This window comes from Prosopis cineraria, unplaced genomic scaffold (genome assembly GCF_029017545.1).
Source record: "Prosopis cineraria cultivar Desert tree isolate PC_DT_omini unplaced genomic scaffold, ASM2901754v1 PC11, whole genome shotgun sequence".
Classification (NCBI taxonomy): domain Eukaryota; kingdom Viridiplantae; phylum Streptophyta; class Magnoliopsida; order Fabales; family Fabaceae; genus Prosopis; species Prosopis cineraria.
This window is the reverse complement of record NW_026555342.1, coordinates 5,918,116-5,944,886: the sequence shown is the minus strand read 5'-3', so window position 1 is coordinate 5,944,886 and position 26,771 is coordinate 5,918,116. Positions and strand designations below refer to the sequence as shown.

The window sequence follows — 26,771 nt, the reverse complement described above, 5'->3', positions numbered from 1 at the left end:
TAGACAATTTATAAGAAAGTGTGACCTTTGGGCAACAGTTCAGGACATTTCACTTAGAATCATCATCCTTTACAAACCTAGTAAATGCCATCAAAATCCGACTTTGGCATAGTCATATAACGCATTCTCTACAAACCCAACAAGTGATGTGAAAACCCAAAACTCGGTTTCAGGCACGAACTCTCACTTCATTGTTGCGCTTCTATCGTTAGAAATTTGTAATTATACTTCCTCCATTTAAAAATAAAATTTTTTAAAAACTTACATGTTCAAAAACTATAAAATATTTTTAATCTTGAAATATAATTATCACTTTTTTTAAAATACCCTTATTAATAATGACTTTATATTTATTGTAGAGTGTTTGATAAAAATAAAAAAATATAAAATTAATTAAAAAGCACGTAACTACTTTATTAAAAAATAAAATTCAATTAAAAATATTTTATATTTTTTATCAGAAAAAGTATTAATTATTTATTGATTTTGCAATTCAATAGAGAACTATTATTGATGTTTCAAAGCCAATAATACTGTGAGGGAAGTAGAGTCAATAGTTAGGGATTTAAATAAAATTGCCGAATGGTTTTTAGGATTTTTTAATACAGTCCAATAATTAACAACTGGGGGGATAGAAAAAACTATGGCACTATCTTCCCGCCGCAGAAGTTTTACAAGAAAAACGAAGAGGGCATAAATAGACCTTGCATTAATTGGAAGATTAAATTTCCATACTAACTCAGGAACAAAATTTAATGTCCTATATCCTCCTCGTTCCAAACATAACTTCTCGTTCCAAACATAACTTGGGGCAAAATTTTTAACATTCTTGATGAATCACGGGTGACATACAGCAACTCTCGACTCAACCTTCCACAACCTGCAATAGAAGATACCAAAATAAAAGTTTAATTCAAAGGGAAAAATATGAAAGAAAGAAAACAAACATTATCATACTTGGAAATTTAATGCACTTAAGACTGAAGGAACGAGTCGATCCTAAACATATAAAGCCTTGACAAAAATACGAAGCAAGGAATCAAATAGAAGATGGTTATAGTGCAGACTGTACTTCATTCATGCCAGCTTTTTGAAAACAAATGGTATACGATCGCATATATAAAGCAATTAAGTCTTAAACATGCTAGTTCGATTGGTATGTAACAGACTACAAAAAGGCCAAAACACTACGATTAAGGGAACAGTACAGGTTCTGAAAACTTGTATTAACTGGTTAGCACGGCTATTGAATTACACGCCATGCATTGTCACAGACTTTAAGTAAGCAGTTCCAGTGATGTAAATAGCAGTCTTACAATTGAAGCAGTTCCTTACCTTCAACCACCAATGTTGCAGACATTTAATACCCGTTATTTCAACGTCAGCACACTATGAGGCAACTAGACTAGGTCTTTTGAGAAGAAAATTTAGAATTTATGAAGCCAGAAGCCTAATGTGGTGGAGATTGAGAAGGCAATAACTTGCAGGTAAAGATGAGTATTAGAACATTGGGTTTTCTTTATCATAGCACTGGCTACTAAAAAAGTATTGCTGTCCATAACCAAATTTTCAATATAAAGAGCTGATGTAGAGCGAAGGCAAGAGCTCAAACAGGAAATGTAACATCCAGATTTTTTTAAATTAAAAAAATTGTGAAATTTAAGTTTTTATAAAAAAAAAATAATAGAAATTTATATTATTTAAGATTATTCAGAAATAATGATATGGTTAGACATTTAATTATGAATTAAAAACTTAAGTTTAAAATTACATAAGAAATGTTTAGTTAAGATATAAATTTTAAAATTTAAAATATATAAATAATTTTTTTTTGTGTGTGTGTGAGTTAAAAAAAAAGAAAAAAGAAAGTAAAAAAAAAAGGATGACAGTTTAGTCCCATATCGATTGGATGCGGGAAGGTGAGGCACCTCCTCACGTATAAAAAGAGGAGGCGCAGGCGTCTCCGAGGAAGCAAAAGAAAAAGAAACTTTTGCAATTTGTAAAAATTGCAACTAATGGCCCAAGATGCAATTTATAAAAATTGCAAGTAATGGCCCAAAAGTTTGAATAATTAAATTCAAAAATAGTTTTTTTAATATAATTGTGGGACCCACAATCTAATTTTTATATTATTTTTCTCTTCCTCTCACGTTGCTCGGCGTTTTCTCACAATGGGGGATTATTTTCTTTTTCTTCAGGTATGCTCCAACTTTCCTATTTAGATTAACATTTAAAAAATTACTTAATTACAAAATTAATTTTATAGTTATTTTCTAAATAGTATTAGCTTTCTAGCGATATGATTATTTTGTAGAATAGAACAAATATTTTGAGTAGGATTTTCTATAGGATAGTTAATCTGATGATATGATGGATTAAAAATATAGGTTAAAGTTCTTAGAGGTATAATAAATATTATAGAATATTTTTTTGGGGTTGAAACTCATGTTTAAGAATTTTTGAATTAAACTTTAGATCTATATGGTTGAATTTATGGTGAATCTGAGATGTAGAGATGAATCTCTGATTATTAAATATTTGTTTAAGTATGAATAGGTATTTTTGAGGTTATAGAAAGGTGATTTGAGGCTTCAGGATAATTCTAAAATCTTTAATTTATTTTTGGTCGAATTTTTAGAATATAGAAGGATAAAATTGTGATACTGGAAGTGATTTGAGGCTTAAAAATAATTTATTAGGATACGAGAATTTTAAAAAAGAATTTGAAAAGTTAAATGAGGCATAAATCTTAAATTAGTGTTAATATGAATTATAGATCTAAGGCTTTCTAACTCTTTAAATTAAAGTTATTTATTTTAATCTAAAATTAATATATAGTATTATGAAATAGTTATGTAGATTGTGTTGACAATGATAGTGGTGAAAGAGGAGTTGTGAAGGGGAACTTGTTATTCAAGACACAAGGAAACCATTATTGATGTGTTGTGATGAGTGTGTTTGTAAATGGTTATGTGTTGTCTTGTTGTTTGAAAAAATTATGAATTATTGAAAATAAATACTATTATATACTTGTCTGAAATTATTGCCAAGTGGGTCAAAAATTTATTTTTATTTATCATGATGAGATAGTATTGTTCGAATATATTTCTGTTTGAATATTTGAATGATGCATGACTTGTCAGGGTATTTTAATATATAGTGTTAATGGGAATTTCTGTTCGATTAATTATTACTACGTGGTAAGCCCTCATTGGACCCAATGAGTAGCATGTCGCTTGGTCCAACTCACCTTTGGCTGGGTGATTTGGCGTCCGAGCATGACGAAAGGAGGATATAAGGTGCAGTCATGCAATTAAATACCTGTTCGGTTTGTTAGGAAATATTGTTCGGTTAAATGTTTTGTGTGCCCACTTAGCAATTGCATGATTAGCTACATCTGCATGCGTCATTACATATTAATTTTTGATTACTGGGACTTTTAAGTCTCATTCCTCGTGGTTAACATTTTTACAGGAGCGAGCCCGGCCGAGAAAGCACCAGAGGCGTAACTTTGGTGTATGAAACACCATCTTTTACGATGGCTCTCATTTTGTATTATGCAATGTATCTTGTGCCAATCTAGGACATTTCTTATTTTGACAACATGTAAACTCTAATCCTTTTCATTAAATGCATTTATATGACCAAGAGGATTATGTGTGTCCCTCTTGATTCATGACCTGATTTAAATATCATGCCATGAGGATCCTGTCTGTCCCTCATGGTTCTAATTGCTTTTTGAGATATTTTAAGACCTGTGGTATATTGTCTTGGATGTATCTTTCTACCATGATAAGGATTCAATGAAAAAAAATAATTTATTGAATTAATAATTTGTCAAAAATCGGTTTGTAAATTTAAGGATGTTACATATTGGTATCAGAGCATCATGTTTTGAGCCTTTATTTTAGTGATATTTATTTAGACTTTTGTTTGAAACTATTACTTGTGTGAATTTAATATGTATTTATTATGTGTGGTGCATTGCATATAGTCATTTGGCAATATACATTGTTATGGTGCTTCTCATTGTATGGCCATTATATAATTAGGTTAATTTTATTATTTATATCTCGTATCCTTTGGAAGGGGAGAGAAAATGCCTGTTACTCGCGGAAACTCAGGATTCCAACATGAGCACCTACCACCGCCACTGCCAAATGAGGAGCATGACTTGGCAGAATTGAGAATGCTTGTAAAAACATTAACAGACAAGGTTCAAGGATAGGAACGAGAGTTGACGGAGCTAAAGAGGCAAAAGGTGGCTGAAAATGGAGATAGGGCTCATGTTGAGAGTCATGTGGGGCAAGACAGTTCCTCACATCCTGCCATTCCGAGAGATCATGAGTGTAGAAGGGAGGAAACTAGGCAGGAGGAACAGAGAGCCCCACCGACCATTACCGATGTGTGGGAAACTGTTAGGAAGTTTAACCCTCCTACATTTGATGGTAACCTTAAACCATCTGTGGTAGAGGAATGGGTGAAGAGACTCGAGTCCATCTTTCGAGTAGTCACGTGCACCAGTAATCAGAAAGTGCAAGTAGCATTAGTGCTCCTAGTGAAGGGAGCAAGAGATTGGTGGGGGACAGCTGGACCCAGGGATGATTCTACACTCACATGGGAGGAATTCAAGTAAAAATTGTTCAGACATTACTTTTCATCAGAGTTAAGGTCTGAAAAGGAAGCTGAGTTCCATGCTTTTAAGCAAGGAAATCTCAATGAGAACACATTCATTGCTAAGTTTCAGGAGTTATCTAGATGCTCCACGTACATGCAGTATAGGGATGATTCTGAATGGAAGGCCAAGCGCTTATTGGAGAAGGCTAGACCAGAATTAAGGGAGCAATTGGCTCACCTGGATATCCGAGACTATGACGAAATGTGCATAAAATTATAAGTAGTAGCTGTAGTAAGAGGGAGGACGAAAGAGAGAAGAGGGGTTATTCATATAGTAGACCCCCAACCTACCCCCGATCCACTGGAGGCATTAGAAAGAAGAACCATCAGGGTTCGAGTAGCTTGTGGAACCAGGGAAGGCAGAAGGGTCCATTTCAAAAGAGCCAAGGACAGAGAAGCTATCATAGTAGTTATCAAGGGTCACAGAGGGGCCTGACAGTATTTACCTATCTTCCTCTCACGTTGCTCAGCGTTTTCATTACAATGAGATTGTGAGTCCCACAATTATATTAAAAAAAATTATAAGTTTGAATTTAATTATTTAAATTTTTGGGCCATTACTTGCAAATTGCATCTTGGGGCCTTAAGTTGCAATTTTGTGAAAATTGCAAAAGTTTTTTTTTCTTTTGCTTCCTCCTGCGTCTCCTCACGCCTGTGCCTCCTCTTTTTATACGTGAGGAGGCGCCTCACCTTCCCACATCTAATTGATATGGGACTAAACCACCCTCTTTTTTTTTTACTTTCTTTTCTCTTTTTTTTAACTTAAATTTTACAATTTTGTTAATCTAAAAAATTAGGATGTTACAATTCTCCTCTCCTTTTAGAAATATTGTCCTCAAAATTTAATGTTGGTAAGCTTAGAAACTATGTACCTGAGCAAATAATTGTGGATAATCTCGCCTCATTCTCCTCGGTCTCCAGTGGTAAGCTTAGGGTGGTAATGTGTCCTTGGCTCTTTTGAAATGGACCCTTCTGCCTTCCCTGGTTCCATAAGCTACTCGAACCCTGATGGTTCTTCTTTGTAATGCCTCCAATGGATCGGGGGTAGGTTGGGGGTTTACTATATGAATAACCCCTCTTCTCTCTCTCGTCCTCCCTCTTACTGCGAGCTACTACTTATAATTTTATGCACATTTCGTCATAGTCTCGGATATCCAGGTGAGCCAATTGCTCCCTTAATTCTGGTCTAACCTTCTCCAATAAGCGCTTGGCCTTCCATTCAGAATCATCCCTATACTGCATGTACGTGGAGCATCTAGATAACTCCTGAAACTTAGCAATGAATGTGTCCTCATCGAGATTTCCTTGCTTAAAAGCATGGAACTCAGCTTCCTTTTCAGACCTTAACTCTGATGAAAAGTAATGTCTGAACAATTTTTACTTGAATTCCTCCCATGTGAGTGTAGAATCATCCCTGGGTCCAGCTGTCCCCCACCAATCTCTTGCTCCCTTCACTAGGAGCACTAATGCTACTTGCACTTTCTGATTACTGGTGCACGTGACTACTCGAAAGATGGACTCCAGTCTCTTCACCCATTCCTCTACCACAGATGGTTTAAGGTTACCATCAAATGTAGGAAGGTTAAACTTCCTAACAGTTTCCCACACATCGGTAATGGTCGGTGGGGCTCTCTGTTCCTCCTGCCTAGTTTCCTCCCTTCTACACTCATGATCTCTCGGAATGGCAGGATGTGAGGAACTGTCTTGCCCCACATGACTCTCAACATGAGCCCTATCTCCATTTTCAGCCACCTTTTGCCTCTTTAGCTCCGTCAACTCTCGTTCCTATCCTTGAACCTTGTCTGTTAATGTTTTTACAAGCATTCTCAATTCTGCCAAGTCATGCTCCTCATTTGGCAGTGGCGGTGGTAGGTGCTCATGTTGGAATCCTGAGTTTCCGCGAGTAACAGGCATTTTCTCTCCCCTTCCAAAGGATACGAGATATAAATAATAAAATTAACCTAATTATATAATGGCCATACAATGAGAAGCACCATAACAATGTATATTGCCAAATGACTATATGCAATGCACCACACATAATAAATACATATTAAATTCACACAAGTAATAGTTTCAAACAAAAGTCTAAATAAATATCACTAAAATAAAGGCTCAAAACATGATGCTCTGATACCAATATGTAACATCCTTAAATTTACAAACCGATTTTTGACAAATTATTAATTCAATAAATTATTTTTTTTCATTGAATCCTTATCATGGTAGAAAGATACATCCAAGACAATATACCACAGGTCTTAAAATATCTCAAAAAGCAATTAGAACCATGAGGGACAGACAGGATCCTCATGGCATGATATTTAAATCAGGTCATGAATCAAGAGGGACACACATAATCCTCTTGGTCATATAAATGCATTTAATGAAAAGGATTAGAGTTTACATGTTGTCAAAATAAGAAATGTCCTAGATTGACACAAGATACATTGCATAATACAAAATGAGAGCCATCGTAAAAGATGGTGTTTCATACACCAAAGTTACGCCTCTGGTGCTTTCTCGGCCGGGCTCGCTCCTGTAAAAATGTTAACCACGAGGAATGAGACTTAAAAGTCCCAGTAACCAAAAATTAATATGTAATGACGCATGCAGATGTAGCTAATCATGCAATTGCTAAGTGGGCACACAAAACATTTAACCGAACAATATTTCCTAACAAACCGAACAGGTATTTAATTGCATGACTGCACCTTATATCCTCCTTTCGTCATGCTCGGACGCCAAATCACCCAGCCAAAAGTGAGTTGGACCAAGCGACACGCCACTCATTGGGTCCAATGAGGGCTTACCACGTGGTAATAATTAACCGAACAGAAATTCCCATTAACACCACATATTAAAATACCCTGACAAGTCATGCATCATTCAAATATTCAAACAGAAATATATCCGAACAATACTATCTCATCATGATAAACAAAAATAAATTTTTGACCTACTTGGCAATAATTTCAAACAAGTATACAACAGTATTTATTTTCAATAATACATAATTTTTTCAAACAATAAGAGAACACATAACCATTTACAAACACACTCATCACAACATATTAATAACGGTTTCCTTGCATCTTGAAAAACAAGTTCCCCTTCACAACTCTTCTTTCACTACTATCTTTGTCAACACAATCTACATAGCTATTTCATAATACTATATATTAATTTTAGATTAAAATAAATAACTCTAATTTAAAAAGTTAGAAAGCCTTAGATCTATAATCCATATTAACACTAATTTAAGGCCTTATTTAACTTTTCCAATTCTTTTCTAAAATTCCCGTATCCTAATAAACTATTTTTAAGCCTCAAATCACTTTTCTTACCACAATTTCATCCTTCTATATTCTAAAAATTCGTCCAAAAATAAATTAAAAATTTTAGAATTATCCTGAAATCTCAAATCACTTTTCTATAACCTAAAAAATACCTATTCATACTTAAACAAATATTTAATAATCAGAGATTCATCTCTACATCTCAGATTCACCATAAATTCAACCATATAGATCTAAAGTTTAACTCAAAATTCTTAAACATGAGTTTCAACCCTAAAAAAATATTCTATAATATTTATTATACCTCTAAGAACTTTAATCTATATTTTTAATCCATCATATTATCAGATTAACTATCCTATAGAAAATTCTAATCAAAATATTTGCTCTATTCTACAAAATACTCATATCGCTAGAAAGCTAATACTATTTAAAAAATAACTATAAAATTAATTTTGTAATTAAATAATTTTTTAAATGTTAATCTAAACAGAAAAGTTGGAGCATACCTGAAAAAAATAAAATAATCCCCCTTGCGAGAAAACGCCGAGCAACATGAGAGGAAGAGAAAAATAATATAAAAATTAAATTGTGGGTCCCACAATTATATTAAAAAAACTATTTTTGAATTTAATTATTCAAACTTTTGAGCCATTACTTGCAATTTAAAAATTGCATCTTGGGCCATTAGTTGCAATTTTCACAAATTGCAAAAGTTTCTTTTTCTTTTACTTCCTCCTGCGTCTCCTCACGCCTGCGCCTCCTCACGAGGAGGCGCCTCACCTTCCCGCATCTAATCAATATGGAACTAAACCGCCCTCCCTTTTTTTTAACATACTTTTCTCTTTTTTAAAAAAAACACTTAAATTTCACAATTTTTTTAATCTAAAAAAATCAGGATGTTACAATTATGTAACAGCACGCACTCACCATTGCCTTCCCAGGGTCTTTTGCCGGTGCTGGGCGTGCCTCCCCTCACGGGATGGTCGCCAGCTTTCCCACCAGTGGTATGATGGTTATTCCTCACCCCACCCTCACGAGGGTCTTTTGAAACTTCCCCAAACTCGAACCTCCAACCTCTACCACCTTAACAAAGTTGAGGCTAAGTCTGGTACCATTGAGTCTTATGTAACAAAACGGCCTCACCACTCCCTCCTTAAGGTCTTTTGGTGGTGCTGGGACCCCTCCCGTCACGCGGTCCAGTCTAGCATTCACCACTGGTGGTACAGTGGGTATTCTTCACCCAACCCTCACGGTGGTCTTTTGGAACCTCCCCATATTCGATCCTCCAACCTCTATCACGTTAGCGAAATTGAGGTTGAATCTGGTACCAATGAGTACCTTTTTATGTAACAGCCCTCCGCTCACCCCACATCCCCGAAGTCTTTTGCGACGCTAGACACTCTCCCCCCAGGCCCCACAACAGGGCGACCCCACCCCTTACGGTAAGCATCAGGAGACAAAGGCTTCCCCGCAGTAATGTAAAGGATTATTCCCCTTGCGGAGAACCTTCCCAGGTTCGATCCTCCAACCTCTCATACATAACAAAGTTAAGGCTAAACCTGGTACTATTGAGTCACTCATTGGTACTAGATTCAGCCTCAACTTCGCTAAGGTGGTAGAGGTTAGAGGATCGAATCTGGAGAGGTTCCAAAAGACCCCCATGAGGATAGGGTGAGGAATACCCACTGTACCACCAATGGGGAATGCTGGACTGGATCCCGTGAGAGGAGGGGTCCCAGCATCGCTAAAAGACCCTAGGGAGGCAGTGGTGAGGTCATGCTATTGCAGGAAACAACATGAAATCCATGTCATGCTTCCTTAAAGATTGAATAAAATAAAATGATACTGCATCAAATCAAATTGTATATAACATTATCGTGATATGACAAACATAGCCCCAAACTTTGCAACCACATGTAAGAAAACTAATGTTGAAGATAAATGAAAATCATTACCATTATCAATTGGAGACTTATATGTGCTTCTTCCTAAACTTGCCTTTAGCGCCACGGCGTTTGCATTTGCCAACCTTGAATTTTCTCTTAGATTTCTTCCCAACTCCACCAGTAGGCTTAAGGGAAACCATGCTTTGATTGCCATCAGCCATCTCCACATCTTGAGAATTTATTAGAAAATCCAGATATCAGAATGAGCCACAAGGAAAATAAAAACTGACACACATTAAACCACTAACTTGAACTTAAAAGATGAAACAAGAAAGGACGCCAAAATTTTCCTTTTGCCTTCACAAAATAATCGAACAGATCAACACAATAGTGACATACAGCCAGTGATGCTAGCCTGGATGGCAGGGAAAGCAGCACCATCAAGAAAATTAGCACTGAATCATCTGATCAGTATGTTATAGCAGCTGGCCAAGTAGCCGTCATGGAGTTCTCGACTAAGGCATAAAGACACGCAACTCCAGGCTTATGTATGAACATAACAACTACTCCAGTACTATACAGTATTAAAATTAAAGTCAGCATAAAAATAGTCAGCTCTACTTCTTTTTTAGTCATTAATGATCTGATCAGTTCTACTTCATTCAATAACTTTTAAGTTTTAAACAGCCAAAAATAAAAGAAAAAACTTGCAAGAAAACGCATAAAATTAGAGCAGTCGATCAATTATGCTTCAGAGTCTGCTAGTTAAGCGTGGCTGACAAATAGAGTCTCATAGTGTTATAATTACATCTAGTTAAAAGGTACAAGCTTTACTTCAATATATAACATCAACCAAAAACAACACACAAAAAATCAACATCCTCCCCAAAACCAACCAGGAAATTAGAACGCTGCATCGAATTTCACCCGGTTAGAGACGCAAGCTTAGTCATCAAAACGCAAATATTTAGCAGAAGGGATCATACCCATGGCGGTAGTGAGCGCTGGGGCGGAGGTGGAAGCGTCCATGGCGATGTTAGGTGGTTGTCGAACGGGAAGTTTAGGGGCGGCGAGGGCAGCCTCTTGGGCGGCGAGCTTAGCGGCTTCTTTCTTATCGTAGAAAGGCTCAACGATCTCCCTACGAATAGCCCTCAGCCTCTTCTCCCTCTTCGATCTCATGGACTTCGCCATTCTCTTCCTCCTTCCTCTGCTGTTAGGGTTTTTCCTTTCAGAGGATCTGTGCAATAGGGGGTTTGTGCTTTCGTGGCCTCTTAAAGAGGTTAAGGTTTGTCAAAGCTGGCCAACGGAAAAAAAAAAAAAAAAAAAAGATAAAAACCGTTAGCAACTTAGCATTGAGCTTATTAATTTTACATTTGTATTAATAGAAAATAGATAGCATGTCTACTCCCTCATTTCCTAGTCATTTGACAAAAATAACTAAATTTACGATTCTTAATTCTTAAAGAAAAGTAGTTAATATTCTTAAAAAGTTTAACTTATAAAAATGTTTAATTTTTAAATTTTGTCTTTTATTAAAATTAATTGTCATCATAAATTATGTCTAAAAATTACAACTTAATACAATTAGTGAGAGGTAATATTAAGAAGAAAAAAATTAACTATTTTATTTTGTATTTAAGGCCAAATAGGATTTTAAAATTTTGTCCTATAATTAAAGCCGGACAACTAAATACTTTAATTATCATATTATATTTTATTTTTAGATTCCTCGCTCATCTTGTTGGAGGCATTATATTTTATCTCTAGATTCCTCGCTCATCTTGTTGGAGGCATTCCAGCAATTGTAGAGGCAGCTTCGTGAGAAAATTGAGATACTTTCTTAGCACGGTTACAAGAATACTGAGAATAAGAGAATTTTTTATTTTTTATTAAAATTTTTGATCAAAAAAAGTTAAAATATTCTCAAATTTAAAAGAAATAATTAAGAACATTTAAAAGATTCATCAAAGATCACACTCTATTTATAGAATTGTAGAAGATATAAGGAGAATGATTATGTGAGATTAAGAAGTGCATTATGATCATGATTTTAGAGAAGTTAATATATATGTCGATTGATCTGCATGTAATGCGTATTTTTCTAACCATCTATCAAGTATTACTGTGAAACCTTTTATAAAGTATTTGGCTATTACGGTCTAAACTATTAACAGTGAACTAATGGATCTGGTTTCATCCTTGTTGTCTCTTTCTTCAGGCTTTTTTAGCCCGTTATATTAAAAAAAAAAAGAAGTTAAATAGTTTTCTTTCAAGCCAAGAACTAGTCTGATTTAAATAATATAATAGTTTACATTTTTACACCATGGATCAAAACGCAGATTGGGAGTGTCGTTCTCACCCCAGCAAAGTGCGGCATTCCCTTTGCCCTCCCTCCTGCTTCGAGCGCCAAGGAGAGCAAGCAGAGTTTTGAGTCTCCAACCCACTTGAGATTGCGCCTCCCTATCTGCGTTTTTCTATCTCTCAGGTACTTGTTTCCTCTTTTCGTTGTGATTCCACTCGATTCGATTCCTCTAATCGTTGTTTTTGTCTGCTGATCCTGTTCATGCTTATTCAGATTCTTCATTCATCTCAGCGGTGGCACTTGCTATATAGTACCATACATAAGTCATATCCCATTTATGAGCTGTCCCTCTATCATGGATCGATTTGGTTTTGTCCAAAGTCTTCATCGATTTTAAAACAACTCAACTTTCATAACCTTGTAAATAAATTCGAAATGTGTTTATAAGTTTTGTCATTTGCCCTCAGCGATAGTGTTTCTTACCCTTTCATGTGTCTTATTATGATATTCATTTGATTTTATGACTTTAATCTTTGTTTCTCTAGCGGCTTCATTTGGTTATGCTTCTGATTCAAATTCTTCATTCGCTGCCCGTGCAACTTATCTATATTGTTTGAGTTGTTTCATTTTATTAAGTATCTATCTTGTCATTCTCTAGATTTCTTTTTGTTCATTTTCCTAGCCACAATGTCTATTTGAGTTCATACAATTTAAGGAGTTGGCGTGGCTTTGCCCTAAATCTTCACATTTCAAAGAAGTTACCGCTTTCCTAACCTCATTTAGGAATTGAGATGGTGCTGCTGATGGATTATGTTTTGTATTTATTTGCAGAGTTGGTGTTAGAGTTCAGTGTTCTTTGACTGTGCAAGGAGGAGGGTGTTCATTTAGGTTTCAGCACAAGAACACAGTATGTTTGCGACAGCAATTAGGTACTTTGCCAAGAAATCAAAACCAAAGATGAGGCCTGTATCTCTCAAAACGCCGCCAGAGCAGAGGCAGACCATCACTAGGGTTCTCTTTGACATTGTGAATGAGCATGGACCCATCACCATCGGAGAGACCTGGCAACGTGTCCAGGTATAATAGAATGTACTGTCTCTTTGTTTGATTTATTTATGCAGTTTGAATTCCCGTACATCCACTAAAAACTCTGAAACTTTTTGATAGTGTTTGTTATGGAGGAATTTTAATTTCAAAAGTACTTGAAAATTTTGAAGTTTATGTGTTATTTGTATCCTAAATGAATAATATAGAATGTTCGCCACTCTCTGGTTGAAACGTATCATCTTGGCTTGCTCTTGGGTTTCTTGGATGATGATATACTGTTACATGATAGGCCATGACAGGCGAGGTATTCTGTCTATATTTCAGCAAATCAAGCCATGTTTATGAAAATGGCATTTGGAATGGGCAATTTGGCTGTGCTTTAGTTAGTCTGAGCAAAAGATGAATAAAAGTATAAAACCAAAGAAGCTCATTCTTCTCCCGACCAAGAAATTAACAGATTATTTTTGTTACATGACTATACATATGATGTGAACGTTGTGAACTAGAAAGGAGAGGTAGGGACGAACAGATTATATTAACAGTCATAACTGCTTCTCCTGCCCGTCAAACAAGCCCCTTCTAGTCATTATGCCATTAACAAGCAATGACTTGGCACGAACTAAAGCCTAAGTTCCTAATTACTGCCCTCCCTTATCCTTTATTCATATCAACATATGAATCCTGGTCACTTTTCCTGGAGACTTTTTGTTTCCAATGAAAGAATATGAAGACCAAGGTAGAATGACTAAATCTCACATTGAGGGGTATGGGATGTTTGATGGGGTGGTGGATTACACCTCTATAGTTAGCTTTTGCTCTCATTTGAGCGCCCGATCAGAGGAACAGAGGTGTGGCTGAATTCAGATCCTAAAGAGAGACTAATACAAGAAATTTAAGTATGCATGAGACTCGCTTCTCTTTCCACTCACTCTCGTTTTACTGTATCTTTCACTTTAGAGGCAGTTTAAAAACTTCTAGTATCGAACTTCTGAGAAGTGAATTTAATTGAAACCCGAGATATCTTGCAGACTGTTAGAGTCAGTTTACAAACTTCTTGCTTCTGAAGACGTGATTTCATATTTTCTGGAGATTTGACAGATCAACATGCTTCTGACTTATGTGATTATGGATTAACTGATCATCTCGATTGTTTGAAGGGGGTTGGATTAAAAGATTTGACGAGCAAGACTCAAATGAAATTAGTGCTGAGGTGGATGAAGGAGAGGCAGAAGCTACGTCTTATATGCAACCATGTAGGGGCTCACAAGCAGTTTCTGTATACCACTTGGTTCTCAAAGGCCAACGCCACGCAAGCAACAGCAGGAAATCTAGCTTCAAAACACAAGTCTTCTTGAAAGTTGAAAGCCTTTGATCAGTATTGGCCAAGAGGATATGGTGGAATAGCTACTTCCTGTATGGAAATAATGTGTAAGACCATATCTAGCTTTAGCTCCAACTAGAGAATTTGATTATTGCTCCTGCTTTCCATTGTATGTCTTCAATGGTTTGTTGAGTTTGCCTTTTTCTTATTGCTCCATCTTACTTCTATTATTCATTTTGGATTTTGAAATCAAAACTATTCTTCACAAGTCTTTACAAATTTCAAAAATATTTAAAAAAAAAAATTCAAAAAGAGATAGAAGAGATTTAATGCAAGTTTAAGAAAGCTATGAGTTTTACACGATTATCAAACATTAAAAAAAAAAAAACTTACGTGATTTATTGTAAAAGTTATACCTTAATGTGTATTTTCATGATCGAACTAACTTTTTTGCGTCAACCGACTTAAGTTAAAATGTCTACAAGTAACGCATTATTTGTTGGGGAACAAAAGATATTATTTTATGACGAGATTGTACTCCTACGTGATGCGTTAGACACTAATCGAGATTAAATATCAAAAAAATTAAACAATCTATTTTATTTCAGAAATACCTATCTTGTGCATATTAAAAATATAAAGTTTTATTCTCTTAAAAATTACTATATAATTTTTTGGTAAGAAAATTATTTTAGAATTTGTTAGCCCATACATAAGAAAATAAATAATTTGTTATTCTAAGATGCATTCCCCACTGTAGTAGGTTCAGTGAATGGCTAACTTACTACTCCTTGCCTCATTTTTATTATCAAATACCATCTCTGAATAATTAAGAAGACGATATGGGAATGCCGTATTATATAAACCGTCCAAGGAATGTTTGGAAAAGTTACAGAATATATACTCAATCCCAAATAAAAAAAGGACAATTTCAATTAAGGACTATTATAGGTAATTAATTTCAGATAGATTCAAAAAAAAATTAAAATTTCAGTTTAGTCAAGAAAAAAAAGTCAAAAGAATTTTAAAAGTAAAAAAATTAAAATATCCTTCACTTATTATATAAAATTAATACTTGTTAATTTTCTTACTTCATTTATTAATTTATGAATATAAGTTACAAATTACATCCATTTGTTAAAAAATCACTAACTTTAATTATTAATTTGCTAACGTTACTTATTAATTTACTAACATCAATTGTAAATAACATGACATGTCATTTGTTTATAACTAATTTTAGTAAATTAACAAGTAAAGTTAATAATTTAACAACTGATATTGCTGCTTATAATTAAAAAATTAATATTAATTTTTATGTAATTATTGATATGTCAACTTATATAATTTATAACTCATATTCATAAATTAACAAGTGAAATAAAAAAATTAACAGCTAATAATTTTACATAATAAATTAAAGGTATTTTGATCTTTTCCTTTTGACTTTTCTTCCTTTGATTAAATTGAAAGTTCAAAAAAAAAAATTAGACCCACCTAAAATTAATTCTTTAATGTGATCCTTAAATGAAATTCTCCCAATAAAAAATACCAACACAACAAAGCTGAAGAACAAAGATATACTATGATTAGGATTGACAGTGAAGCCGCAATCAAGAGACAAGAAGAACATACGCACAATGGGTACAAATCACACCGAAACTTTTAAAGATTTGCAGTGAGAGATTCTGTCCCAACATGAAAGCAAGGAATTTCTTAGCACAAACACAACTACAAAAATGCTAATGGAGGTTCTCCCTCCCTATCTTTTCTTCTCTTTTTCTTTTTCTTTCATTACATGACATTCCCAGCTAGCATGTTTGTTCAAATGAAGTTTCAAGATATCAATTCCATCATCATCATCATCATCACTGCCTCCCATAGTATAAAAGCAGTACCAGAACAGCAAGTTTCCGCCACTTGAAACTCGGATTATACTTCCCCACTGGAGCTGCATTTGAAGAACGTGCGGATCTGTGACATGAAAATTATGCCCTAGTTTGAATCAGTCAATCAATATATATAATATGAGCTGCTTCTTTCAACGCAAGACAGTGGTGCTTAAGATTCCATACATACCCAGATGCAGCATAGTTACACTTTCCATAACCTGCACAGAAAGGAAGCACATTTAAATTCTTCCTAGCTAATTTATCAGAAAGACATGAATATAATGACAACAATGTAAAATGATGCAAATCAAATTTAGAAAGTACATAAAAATAAAATAAAATTGATGGGATTGGATGGGATTGCTTGTGCCCCCAGCGTTTACCACCTTTAAGCCTTCTCTCATACAAAATAAGTACAGATAGAGAGAATCACATGCAGAAAGTTAAAGAAAACTTTTGCATAATGGTTTGCATTTGCATTCATCAACCAGAAAGAAATTTAGTAAGGACCACAAGTTTTACATCACTATAAACTGCACAAACACAAACCTGTTACCAAAAGGGGATAGGTTGTCACGTAAATGGCAATGCTAATAAGGAAATTAAAAATGGCCAGCAGGCAAAGTTGTGAAGATCCGCTTGACAAAAAAAAATGGACACAAACAAAGAAAATGACTGAGATAAAGATAGGGTAACACAAACACTCAATAAAATATTAACGGTTCATGTATGAATTCAAGAATCATGTCATGTGTCTTTTACAAGTGTATGACAGGCATAGACCTGCCTTCTTCCTTGAAGTGTCTGTGCTTCATAAAATATGAACTGCAGAGCAAATCGTATCTAACTTACTAGGGTTTTTCCTTGTGAGAGTGGCAGTTCCACCAAAATTGCAAGCAATATCAGAATTCCCATTTTGTTGATAGTAGCTGTTAAATGCATATGATGCATGAGACACCAAAGTGTCTGGATCAAAGCATGGCCCACCTCCTTGGATGGCAGTACAATCAGCCATTCCCAGGCCACAAGCCCAGTCTAGAGCATTCTGCAAATCGACTTGGGAAGCGCCGGGAAGGGCCACACAATATGTTGTGCCATCAAGGAAAGTTGTATTGCCTTCTGGAGGTGACATGGTTGTGACTGGAATTGCTGCATCTGCCTTCTCTTGCACAGCTATTCCCCTTCCCATGACTAAATAGAATCACAACATAAATTATGATTCAATTCAGTGATAAATCAATAAACTGAAAATTGAAATAAAAAATAATACTCCTTCCGTCTTAAATTATAAGACACTTTTGGGAGAAATTCGACGTCTCAATATATAAAACACTTTGAGAAGATTAAGATTTTATTAAATAGACGTATTCTAATACTATCATTTCTCTCTTGGTAATTAATTTCCATCCCTTTTCTTTTCAATATATTAAATTATAGATATTTTTAAAAGTTTATATTTTTTTTAAAAAAATAAAGCTGTTAAGCGTATTTAATAAAATTTATTAATATGCGAGATTTTATTTAAAAGTATTTTATAATTTGAAACAGTTTCACTTCCCCTCTTGATCATTTTGAAACCTATACCCCCCCCCCCCCTTCCTTATTTGAAGCTTTGTAAGGATGAGCTGGTCTTTCTTCCGGTGATTCCAGGAGAAAAGATGCACGAGGCTTGGCTAACCATTTCATATTTTCGTTAATAAAAAGGTCTCAATGTAAATTGAAATTCGAGGTAGTTCGAAGAATCTGAAATCCAGTTTAATCTAAAATCAAATTTAGAACAGGAAAAAAATAAAGGAAAACTAGCTAGTAAAAAGGCTAGCAGTTTTGCTTATAATCTTAAACACCGATGTTACGAGAGTCTAGAACCTACCTTTTCATTTGTCCTGAAAAGGAGAAAATGGAACAAAATTCTTAGCTCATTACTTTTGTTATGCCCAAGATATGTACATTTTAGAAGATCTGGAAATTCTGACAGCAACAAATAAGATGCATGATGGAAGTAAAGTGTATGAAACCACCATGCTTTTCCTTTTTTAATTTTCTTTCCTATTCAAAGTATAAAACTTCATCCTCATTTACCAAGCCAAAAATTATTTCCTGGGGTTTAGGGTTTAAAGCCCATCATGGGTACACAAATGATGCCTCCATTGAGAAGCAGAGTGAGAGGTTCACCGTAATAGACACAAACTGGACTCCATAGTCCAACACTGAAGTCAAGGACTTGAAAATAGAAGGGTAATTATTTATTTTTCTTCCTGTTCACAAGACTGTAAGGTGAGAGGAAGTTAAGGAAAATCTGAAATCAATTTTTCTTTCATTCTTTTGGTTTTCCTCCCTTTAATAAGAACATTCGCCATGTATTTTTCTCTTGGGCCATCAGCTTTTCACCTTGCTTTGCTTCCTGCAAATGATGTATTGATGTAGAGCAAAAGGCTTAAATTTTTGTGGCTTAACGTTACAGATATGATCAGGGACACCATTTTTGCTACAATGGGAACGAAGATTAAGAAAACTAAAATGAACGTCCAGACTAACAAATGGCAACACAGAAGAGAGGAAAGAGAAGACCAAGCAGAAGCAGAAGCTAAATAGCTAACCAGAACTATGAACTAAAATGGGGGAAAAAACAAACCCAGAAGACTTCACTTACACAAACAACATAAAAATATGAAGCCTGAACTCAAGAGTGAAAGACAGAGCATACCCAGATGCGTTTCCAAGAAAACCAGGCAAAGGAAAAACCACACTTTGTTGCTCATAGTTGCACTTGTACCAGCTTCCAATGCTGTAGTGTCCTGTTGCTTCACAGAATGTGACTTGTTATGAGTATTCCAGCTTTAAACATTATAGCTCCCAGTCAGCATCATGAGTCTGCATCAGTGACTTTCTCGAAGTTCAAAGAAGGAAAGGAAGAGCGAGAGAGGATTTGGTGGGTGGTGATATAATGGGAGGAGCCGGAGAAGGTGGTCATAGAGGAATCAGAAGTTGCTTGAAGAGGTAAATATGGTTCTTTTTAGCTTTATTTGTTGTAATGAAGTAATTAATGGACAAAGAAGAGATGTGATGCTGGTGCATCCTTCAGAAGCTAGTACGATCTTTCACAGACTACGGCCAGGCCAGCCCCTGGATTGAATTCATTTTAAGCCTTTTTTTTTTTTTTAAGTTTTTACGCGCCTTTGCCTTTTAAGAGGTGCTGGTTCATTGTTGTCGGAGTCCCCATCGTGACACTTGAGGGGTAAAAAGAATTATAAAACGAGATATGAATAATGTTTTAAGGTTTGAAGTTGCACATATTTTGAAGAAATGAGTTCTTTAGTCTCAAAATTTGTTCTAAATTATCATTCAATTTTAGGAAATGTTTGGTTAGAAGGCCTTCCCTCAAACCCTACTGCTCAGATTGGGAGGATTGGGAGAAGAGTAAAATTTTTCATACCTTAACTAATATGTCTTCTATAACAATTTAAAAAATACAAATATATTTATCTAGCATCTCAACACTAATAAAACGATGACAAAATTATTTATATATAATTATTTTTCCTTCTCTTCCCTCTTAAATTAAATAAAGTAATATCAAACTCCTTCTCTCCCCTTCTCTCGAATCAAGCACATCCTTAAATTTTGATTCAAAATAATTTAATTTCTATAATTTGTTGACAAGTTAGTGAGCATCTTAAATCCTCAAATATTGCACAAATAATATTATAGATTTTAAACTCTTGAAATGTGCAAAAAATTATCCTTAACTTTTAAATTAGGAACACCTAAAATTCTATCATTAAGTTAGAGAAAAATAGTTATTACTTTTGCACTTATGGGCAGCAAAAGAACCAAAGCAATAAATGGGGGGCCAATTTTATGTAATTAGAATTTTTATTTTTAATTTAAAATAATTTTATCATATAGTTGATAAAATTTTCAATAATTAAAAATATCATCTTTGCCATTATCAATATATTAACATTGAAAATTTTTCAATAATAAATTTTGTCAAAAATTCAAGAAAACAGTTTTGCAAAGAATATATAAAAAAAGAAAAACTTGATTGTAAAAATAGGAAAAACGTATATACTTATTTATTCCATAAGAAACTCCTATTATTAATATTATTAGCATATTTAAATTTGTTTGTTTTGATTTAATTAGATAAAAATATATTAAATATATAAAGTTAAGTATTTACGTCTTATCCTATGAAAAAATTCACATTTTTATGATTTAGAAAAATGGTTGATGATAAAAATTAAAAGAAGTTAATAATATATTCATATTTATCTATGACTACCTATAGAGATAAAGAGAGATAAATAATAATAATTGATGTTGAAGTAGATGTTTGTTTTATTAAGTGAAAAGGTAACATCAACAAGTAAGTGTGGGAAGAGAGGAATGCACAGTGAAAGTATTAAGGCAAAAGTCAAAACAAAAAATTTAGGGACGAAAATAATAATTTTCTCTTTTAGCAACCCATACCCCTTTTTTAGCAAAACCATATCCTATTACACATAATAAAAAAAATTAAAAAATATATATAGGAGGCCATGACCCCCTCCAGTTATAACCTCTGTCCGCCCCAAGTCATGCAGGGCCTACTCACATGCTAATGTGGCAATCATTCCTCCTCACCTTTGTTGATATATTGCATGATCATCGATTGAAGTTATGGCGTCGATGGACTCTTTCTCTTCATCCATTTTACACAAGCATAACCATCTATCATCTTTCGAACAAGCTAAAAATGTATGAGAGAGGTAACACAGATCATAACACAAAAATTATAGAGTGGTTGGAACAATTGTGGAGGAAGATTCATGATTCAGGAAAAACAAGGGGTCTTCAGCAAGGGAAGGAGAAAATGAAGAGTAGTGAAGTTAAGATCTCTTTCAAAATCTAATTAATTAAATGGCCATCGTAGCAAGAAATCTGGATCTAGATCCACTTATAATGATATGACAACATTTTAAGTTTTCTTTGATGGTGGATTCCACATTACTTATAAGAATCTTTGGCTACTCCTCTCTAATCAAAACATGAAAATCTAGAACTTATTCATCATTTCTATTAGTTCTTCTCTTATTGGTAGTTCCCCCTAGGGTTTTTCATGTTTCAATTTTGATGGTGACGAGAAGATAGGCCTTCCCTTACCTTGAATGTCAATTTCGTCCTTGCAAAGCTTTGGAATAACTAAGGAGATAGAGATGGCTTGGGATCTGTGTCAATCTCTGGTTCAAGAGTGAGTTTATTTAGGTCCTACAATTATCATTTGATTTCTTTCTACATTCATCATTGTTCTCTTTATCTATCCATATAAACATGATTGGATATGATTTCCTCTTTTTTATTTTTTGAGGTCTAGGTTGGCTTTATAGCAGTGGTCTAGGCATGTCCCTACCAGCAATCGATGGAAGACTGGGGACATTAAGAAGGGCGTCAATTTCTTTGAGGCTCTAATCAATGGTTCAATAGATGTTAGGGAGGTAAAAGAAGGAGGTGAGGTTGTCGAAGCAGGTTGAGTTAAGGGTTCCTCTGTGATTAAATGCTTGAAGGGCACGTCATAGGTTCTCACAGCATCCTTTCACATGTGGCATGCTAACTTGGCAAATTTTGATTAAGTTGTCTTCTCTCTCATCACACTTAATGATCAATGTCCTCTTAATGAATGTTGGGGTTTTAATTGAGAAATAATTTGTGCATTTTAAGAGTTCAGGGTCCAAGATGTTTTTCGCTCAATAATTTGGAATATAAGATGCTCATTAACCCTTACTTGTAACATCTTGATTTTTTAACTTTGAAATTTATAAGTGTTAAAAGAGTAAATTGGTAAATTTGCGGGATTGATAAGTTAATGATGTTTTCAAATAATTAATGAGATTGTTAGACCATTGGAATAGCTTCGGGTGTGGACTAGGATGGTGTGCAGGTTAATCAGACCTGCATGTAAGGCCCAAAATCTTTCTAGACCTTACTGTGCCATCTATTGCAACAAATAGGCCCAAATTTTATTAAATTGAGCTTGCATTGACAAAACAAAAGAGGAAGGAAAGAGGAGAACTAATGGGAGCTCATTTTGCCTCTACTAAGGCATCATCACTTGGGCTTTTTGAGGATGTTTTAAGCAAGATTAATCATTAGGTAAATTTCTCTTCACTCCTTTCCTTCCTTTATGCAAATTTTCTTTAGATTTGGATATTGTGGGGACTTGATTTTAGTTTCTTTTAGGTTATAACTGAACCCATTAACTTAGATAAGGCCTTAAGGAGTTAGATCAAGTTTCTAAACTAAGTTTGATAAGTTTATAATGATTCGAGATTTTTTGTTAGGGTTTGGACAAACCTTAAGGAAAATTTAAGATATTTAGAGCAATGTGGTTAAAAAATTAGTGAAATGTATGTGGTTAGGTGTTAAATAAAATTAATTGAGTATACTGAAAGTGTTAATGATGTTAAAGAGGGATTTTAGATATAGTGGTTCTCAAAAATAGGCTAAAAGGGATTTAATTAGAGTTATAATTATTGACTAGTGTTTAATTTTGTAGATTAAATATTGATCGAGTGTTATTATGCTAGTGGACACTTGTGGAGCTATTATTTAACTATAATAACCCCTTTTTGTGATAAAAGGGTTAAGGTAATTGAATAATTCGTTTTATTTGATTAATTGTTTAAATGTGTTGTGAATAAATATGTAACTTTGCATATAAGTTTTTCAAAAGTGTTACACATTGCAAAATAAGTATATTGTGCATGGAACATGATTTGAAAAATAATGAATTTATAAAAGTATCTATATATGAGTAATTCACGGTTTGGATTCGAACTTGTGATTTGCATGAGAAATATAAACATGATCATATTAGGGGGTAGGAGTTCATTCGTAGGAAGGAGTAGTGAAGCCCATATGGCTTATATTCTTCTTAGTGCTCAATAGGGTACAGTGTTGAGAATTCCTCTCCACAGTGCCTGTACATGTACGATGTTAGATAATTCTCTCCTTGGTGCCCATGTAGGGCATAGTATTATAGATTTACTCTCCTTAATGTTAGTGTGATACAGCATTAGAGTAATGACACCCCGATCATGAGTAGTAGGAGAAAACCATAGTCTAAAAGTAGGACATAACACTTTTGGCCAGACGATTCTACTACGGAAGGTGCACTCGAGCCAACATGTGTAAGCTTCTGGTCTAATAGAGCCTTTGATTTTAGTAGGCTAGAGTGTGAAAATTACTTACAAATATGAAAATGCTTTTGTGATATGTGAAATGTATCTTTGCATATATATAAGCTATACTCATTTACAATTATACACATTAATTGATAATGGTGAATAATTCTATTACTAAAATATTTTTCTCACCCTGTGGTTATACTTTATAGGAGAAGGCTCTGATAAAAGCAAAGGAAAGAAAGACTTGGCTGTGATTTGAAAAGCTTGAGTTTGTATAGCTCTTCCCCTTCCTTTTGATTTTGTAATAAATATTTTATAAATCTTATGCCAATATAAGATCATACCTTAATTTTTGAGTTCACATATATATGATTATGTAATGGTGGGTATCTTAGCCTATAATAATGTGTTTGTAATGAAATTGTGATAAAAAATCAAGATACAAATGCAAGTGAATGTTATCGTGATGTTTGTAATTTATTTGTTTAATTGGCCAATGGATTGATAATTGTAAACTTATGCCACCCCTTGTATCATTATGAAAATTGGGGTTTTTATGGCAATATATGTATGAAATGTAATTGTTATTATATCATTAATCTATTAGCTTGTGTATAGCCCATTTGAGTTGGTTCAAATGGTTTCAAGAATATTAGCACTAAGTTGGTGGATTTATATACCCTTGTGTGTGTTTTGAAAGAAAAATGGACAAGAATTGTGTTTAGTGTCTAACTTTTAAACGGTGAATTGTATAGGCGTGAAATTAGTGTTAATAGCTAGAAGGCTCAATAAGCGACGTGTGGAGACTTGAATCGCTCAAAACTAATATTTTTAAATCGGACCAAATATTAGACTGAAAAGGTTAGCGATTTATGATTTGCACAGTCTAATTCATGATCAAACTAATGACGTAATAATTAAATAAAAAAATTATACATATATATAATAATCTACATATAAGAAATAAATATGAAATTACTACTTAACTTAAAAATAAAACTAAATATTTTAAGTTTATTATGACTTAACAAGTCATACAATACAACATAACAATATAACATCAAATGATTAAAAAATTGATCATTTTTTAAAAAAATTTGATACAAACACTTTTAAAAAAAAGAAAAAGGGCATTTTTTTAACAGTCTAATTTTTGAAAATCAAACCCAATTTTTGGCTTGATCCTAGTTCCCAATCCAACTACCAGTCCAAAACGACCCAATCTGGCCCAACTCCTTAAGTGGTTTTTTTTATTTGACCGAGTCATTAGCTTAACAGGTCGATGGTCCAACTAGTCTGACTATATAGTTTAGTTCAATTTTTTACTCATTGCTCAAAACAAATGTCGGATAGTGAAATAACACACTTTAAAAGTTGGTTGGAAGAGCTGTCATAAAAACAGAACTGTTATGACAGTAAGAGTGCGCCACAGCTCAAAGTAGGTGCATCATGGTGCACTGCACAGAGAAAGCCATAGTCCTTATGTGCCATCTTCTGTGGCAGGTGGTACCTACATTGTGGCAGTCGGTGCATTCTTGGAAAATTTTCATAATGCCTCATTTGATGCTTTTAAAGATTGTAATTGATTTCTATACTTCTGCTATTTGTTTAACTTGTTTTAAATCATAGTTTGAATTCAAACATTCCAATCTTTTAAACTATTTTTTAAAAACCCCTTAAATTATGATAATCTTATATAAGGAATTTAATTCATCCTGATTATCATAACGATATTTTATGCTCATGTGCCATATTCTGATAATGTAAAGGCAGACATTACACTATTGACTCATAATGATTCAATTTTTATAATTTTTTAACTTGATATAATTCATTTTTTATAATTCATTGAACTCACTAAATTAGTAAAACTGAGCTGTAATTAGTCAAAATTTAAAGATTAAATAGATAATTAAAAAAAATTAAAGACCAGCATTTATATTATCTCTTTTTTATAATGAAAAATAGCATTTAACACACAAACTTGTGTGTGTGTGTGTGTGTGAATACATCAACATCTGAGTGTTGGAAATTAGAAAAGAGAGCATAGATATCCATGGCAATAGTAGCGCAATACTTGGGGGTGTAGTCTTCCCTGAAAAGCCTCTTCCAATTATAATTGACTCTTATGCTCGTATCAGATAAGATTGAAGTTGACGAGAACATTATAATTTCACCAGGGAACAATTCCAAAGCAAACAAGGTAGAAAAACATTGTTTATTGAGTTTGCTTTCTTATACCAAAACCATTTAGGCAATGATTAGAGTTCTATTGTTTAACAATCTGACAATGAATCTACTTCCCTCTTTTTTAAAAAAAAGTTATCTAGATTGTCCATCCGTTGGAGGATTCAACTATAGGCAAGAGTGATGCCGAAGAGAATGGATAAGTTTTACATTAATTATTTTCCCAATGATGGAAATAGTCAAGCATAAAGCATTTTTGGCCAGGGATGAAGTTCTACCATTTTCTTAATTTTATAATCCAATGGCATGTTGATAGAGTGGAATTGGAGTTAGAAAAGGGGAAGTGAAAATGAAATAAATAAATAAATAAATGTTTGATAAACAGGATCCCACTCCCTTGTGGAACTGGGTTCCATAAGAAATTGTGGAAGTGAGTTCCATCATTAGATCCAAAGAACTCACTTCCTTCTCCAATTCCTTGCTTGTTTGCTCATTTTTATCCTCAACTTGTCTTCTTTCATAGTTGACCCAACTTCATCAACCATCATGTCCATCAATGGTGGCATGATGGAGGACCAAATTGGCAATGATTGATGTGACTAGATTGACGACAATCGAACCTCACCCCTCCGGTAACGACCATCGGTGACCATGGATGCGTGCAAGCGTTCTCAAATCATATTTCAATTTTTTTTTTCTTGGATTTGTCCAATCTTTAACCTTCCACCTCTAGCTCCTCCTCCATAGTGATTTTTTTGGCCTCCATCTTCCTCACCAATTTCAACTCTTTTTCCATTCTCAAATCTAAGCTATGATAAATTTCAAATTTGAGAACAATGATCTACTTCTCAGCATCCACAAAGATCTATTTCAATCAATTTACCCATTTTGCACATGCTAAATTGGAATTTGTTGTTATTACTATAGAGGGAGCCAAATTGCTTTGATGCGCAGGTGAAGGTGCCATTGTTAAATCATGGGTTTTTTTCTT

General features: G+C 34.1%; 3 protein-coding genes across 5 annotated transcripts; 1 reads left to right on the top strand and 2 right to left on the bottom strand.

The window, feature by feature from the left end:
• Window positions 1–545: 545 nt before the first annotated feature.
• Window positions 546–11,118, bottom strand: LOC129286605 (uncharacterized). 3 transcript variants are annotated; one of them, XM_054922556.1, is made up of 4 exons: window positions 10,852–11,118; window positions 9,935–10,094; window positions 8,486–8,508; window positions 6,935–7,216 (listed from the first exon to the last, which is right to left on the bottom strand). In XM_054922556.1, the coding sequence occupies exons 1-2, from the start codon at window positions 11,054–11,056 to the stop codon at window positions 9,952–9,954; spliced, it is 348 nt and encodes a 115-aa protein (XP_054778531.1). In that variant the 5' UTR covers window positions 11,057–11,118; the 3' UTR covers window positions 6,935–7,216; window positions 8,486–8,508; window positions 9,935–9,951. The 3 variants fall into 3 exon arrangements, with proteins under 3 accessions (XP_054778529.1, XP_054778531.1, XP_054778530.1); XM_054922554.1 differs by lacking the exons at window positions 6,935–7,216; window positions 8,486–8,508 and adding an exon at window positions 546–880; XM_054922555.1 differs by lacking the exon at window positions 8,486–8,508.
• Window positions 11,119–12,190: 1,072 nt separating this feature from the next.
• Window positions 12,191–14,743, top strand: LOC129286801 (uncharacterized). Its single transcript, XM_054922852.1, has 3 exons — window positions 12,191–12,350; window positions 12,999–13,244; window positions 14,372–14,743. Exons 2-3 carry the CDS (start codon window positions 13,077–13,079, stop codon window positions 14,567–14,569), a joined length of 366 nt encoding a protein of 121 aa, XP_054778827.1. The 5' UTR covers window positions 12,191–12,350; window positions 12,999–13,076; the 3' UTR covers window positions 14,570–14,743.
• A 1,400-nt stretch (window positions 14,744–16,143) lies between these two features.
• Window positions 16,144–19,357, bottom strand: LOC129284924 (glucan endo-1,3-beta-glucosidase 13-like). Its single transcript, XM_054920437.1, has 4 exons — window positions 19,132–19,357; window positions 17,280–17,618; window positions 16,615–16,645; window positions 16,144–16,509 (listed from the first exon to the last, which is right to left on the bottom strand). The coding sequence occupies exons 1-4, from the start codon at window positions 19,184–19,186 to the stop codon at window positions 16,404–16,406; spliced, it is 531 nt and encodes a 176-aa protein (XP_054776412.1). The 5' UTR covers window positions 19,187–19,357; the 3' UTR covers window positions 16,144–16,403.
• Window positions 19,358–26,771: the final 7,414 nt, after the last annotated feature.

What these genes read in the sequence shown, in the direction of transcription:
- LOC129286605 (XM_054922554.1), bottom strand. Translation starts at nt 11,056, where the DNA reads ATGGCGAAGTCCATGAGATCGAAGAGGGAGAAGAGGCTGAGGGCTATT. An exon ending in AGCGCTCACTACCGCCATGG is followed by an intron (nt 10,095 to 10,851) that starts GTATGATCCCTT and finishes TAAATTCTCAAG; the next exon opens with ATGTGGAGATGGCTGATGGC.
- LOC129284924 (XM_054920437.1), bottom strand. Translation starts at nt 19,186, where the DNA reads ATGAGCAACAAAGTGTGGTTTTTCCTTTGCCTGGTTTTCTTGGAAACG. An exon ending in TCTCACAAGGAAAAACCCTA is followed by an intron (nt 16,646 to 17,279) that starts GTAAGTTAGATA and finishes CTTTCTGTGCAG; the next exon opens with GTTATGGAAAGTGTAACTAT. An exon ending in TGTAACTATGCTGCATCTGG is followed by an intron (nt 16,510 to 16,614) that starts GTATGTATGGAA and finishes TTCATGTCACAG; the next exon opens with ATCCGCACGTTCTTCAAATG.
- LOC129286801 (XM_054922852.1), top strand. Translation starts at nt 13,077, where the DNA reads ATGTTTGCGACAGCAATTAGGTACTTTGCCAAGAAATCAAAACCAAAG. An exon ending in AGACCTGGCAACGTGTCCAG is followed by an intron (nt 13,245 to 14,371) that starts GTATAATAGAAT and finishes GATTGTTTGAAG; the next exon opens with GGGGTTGGATTAAAAGATTT.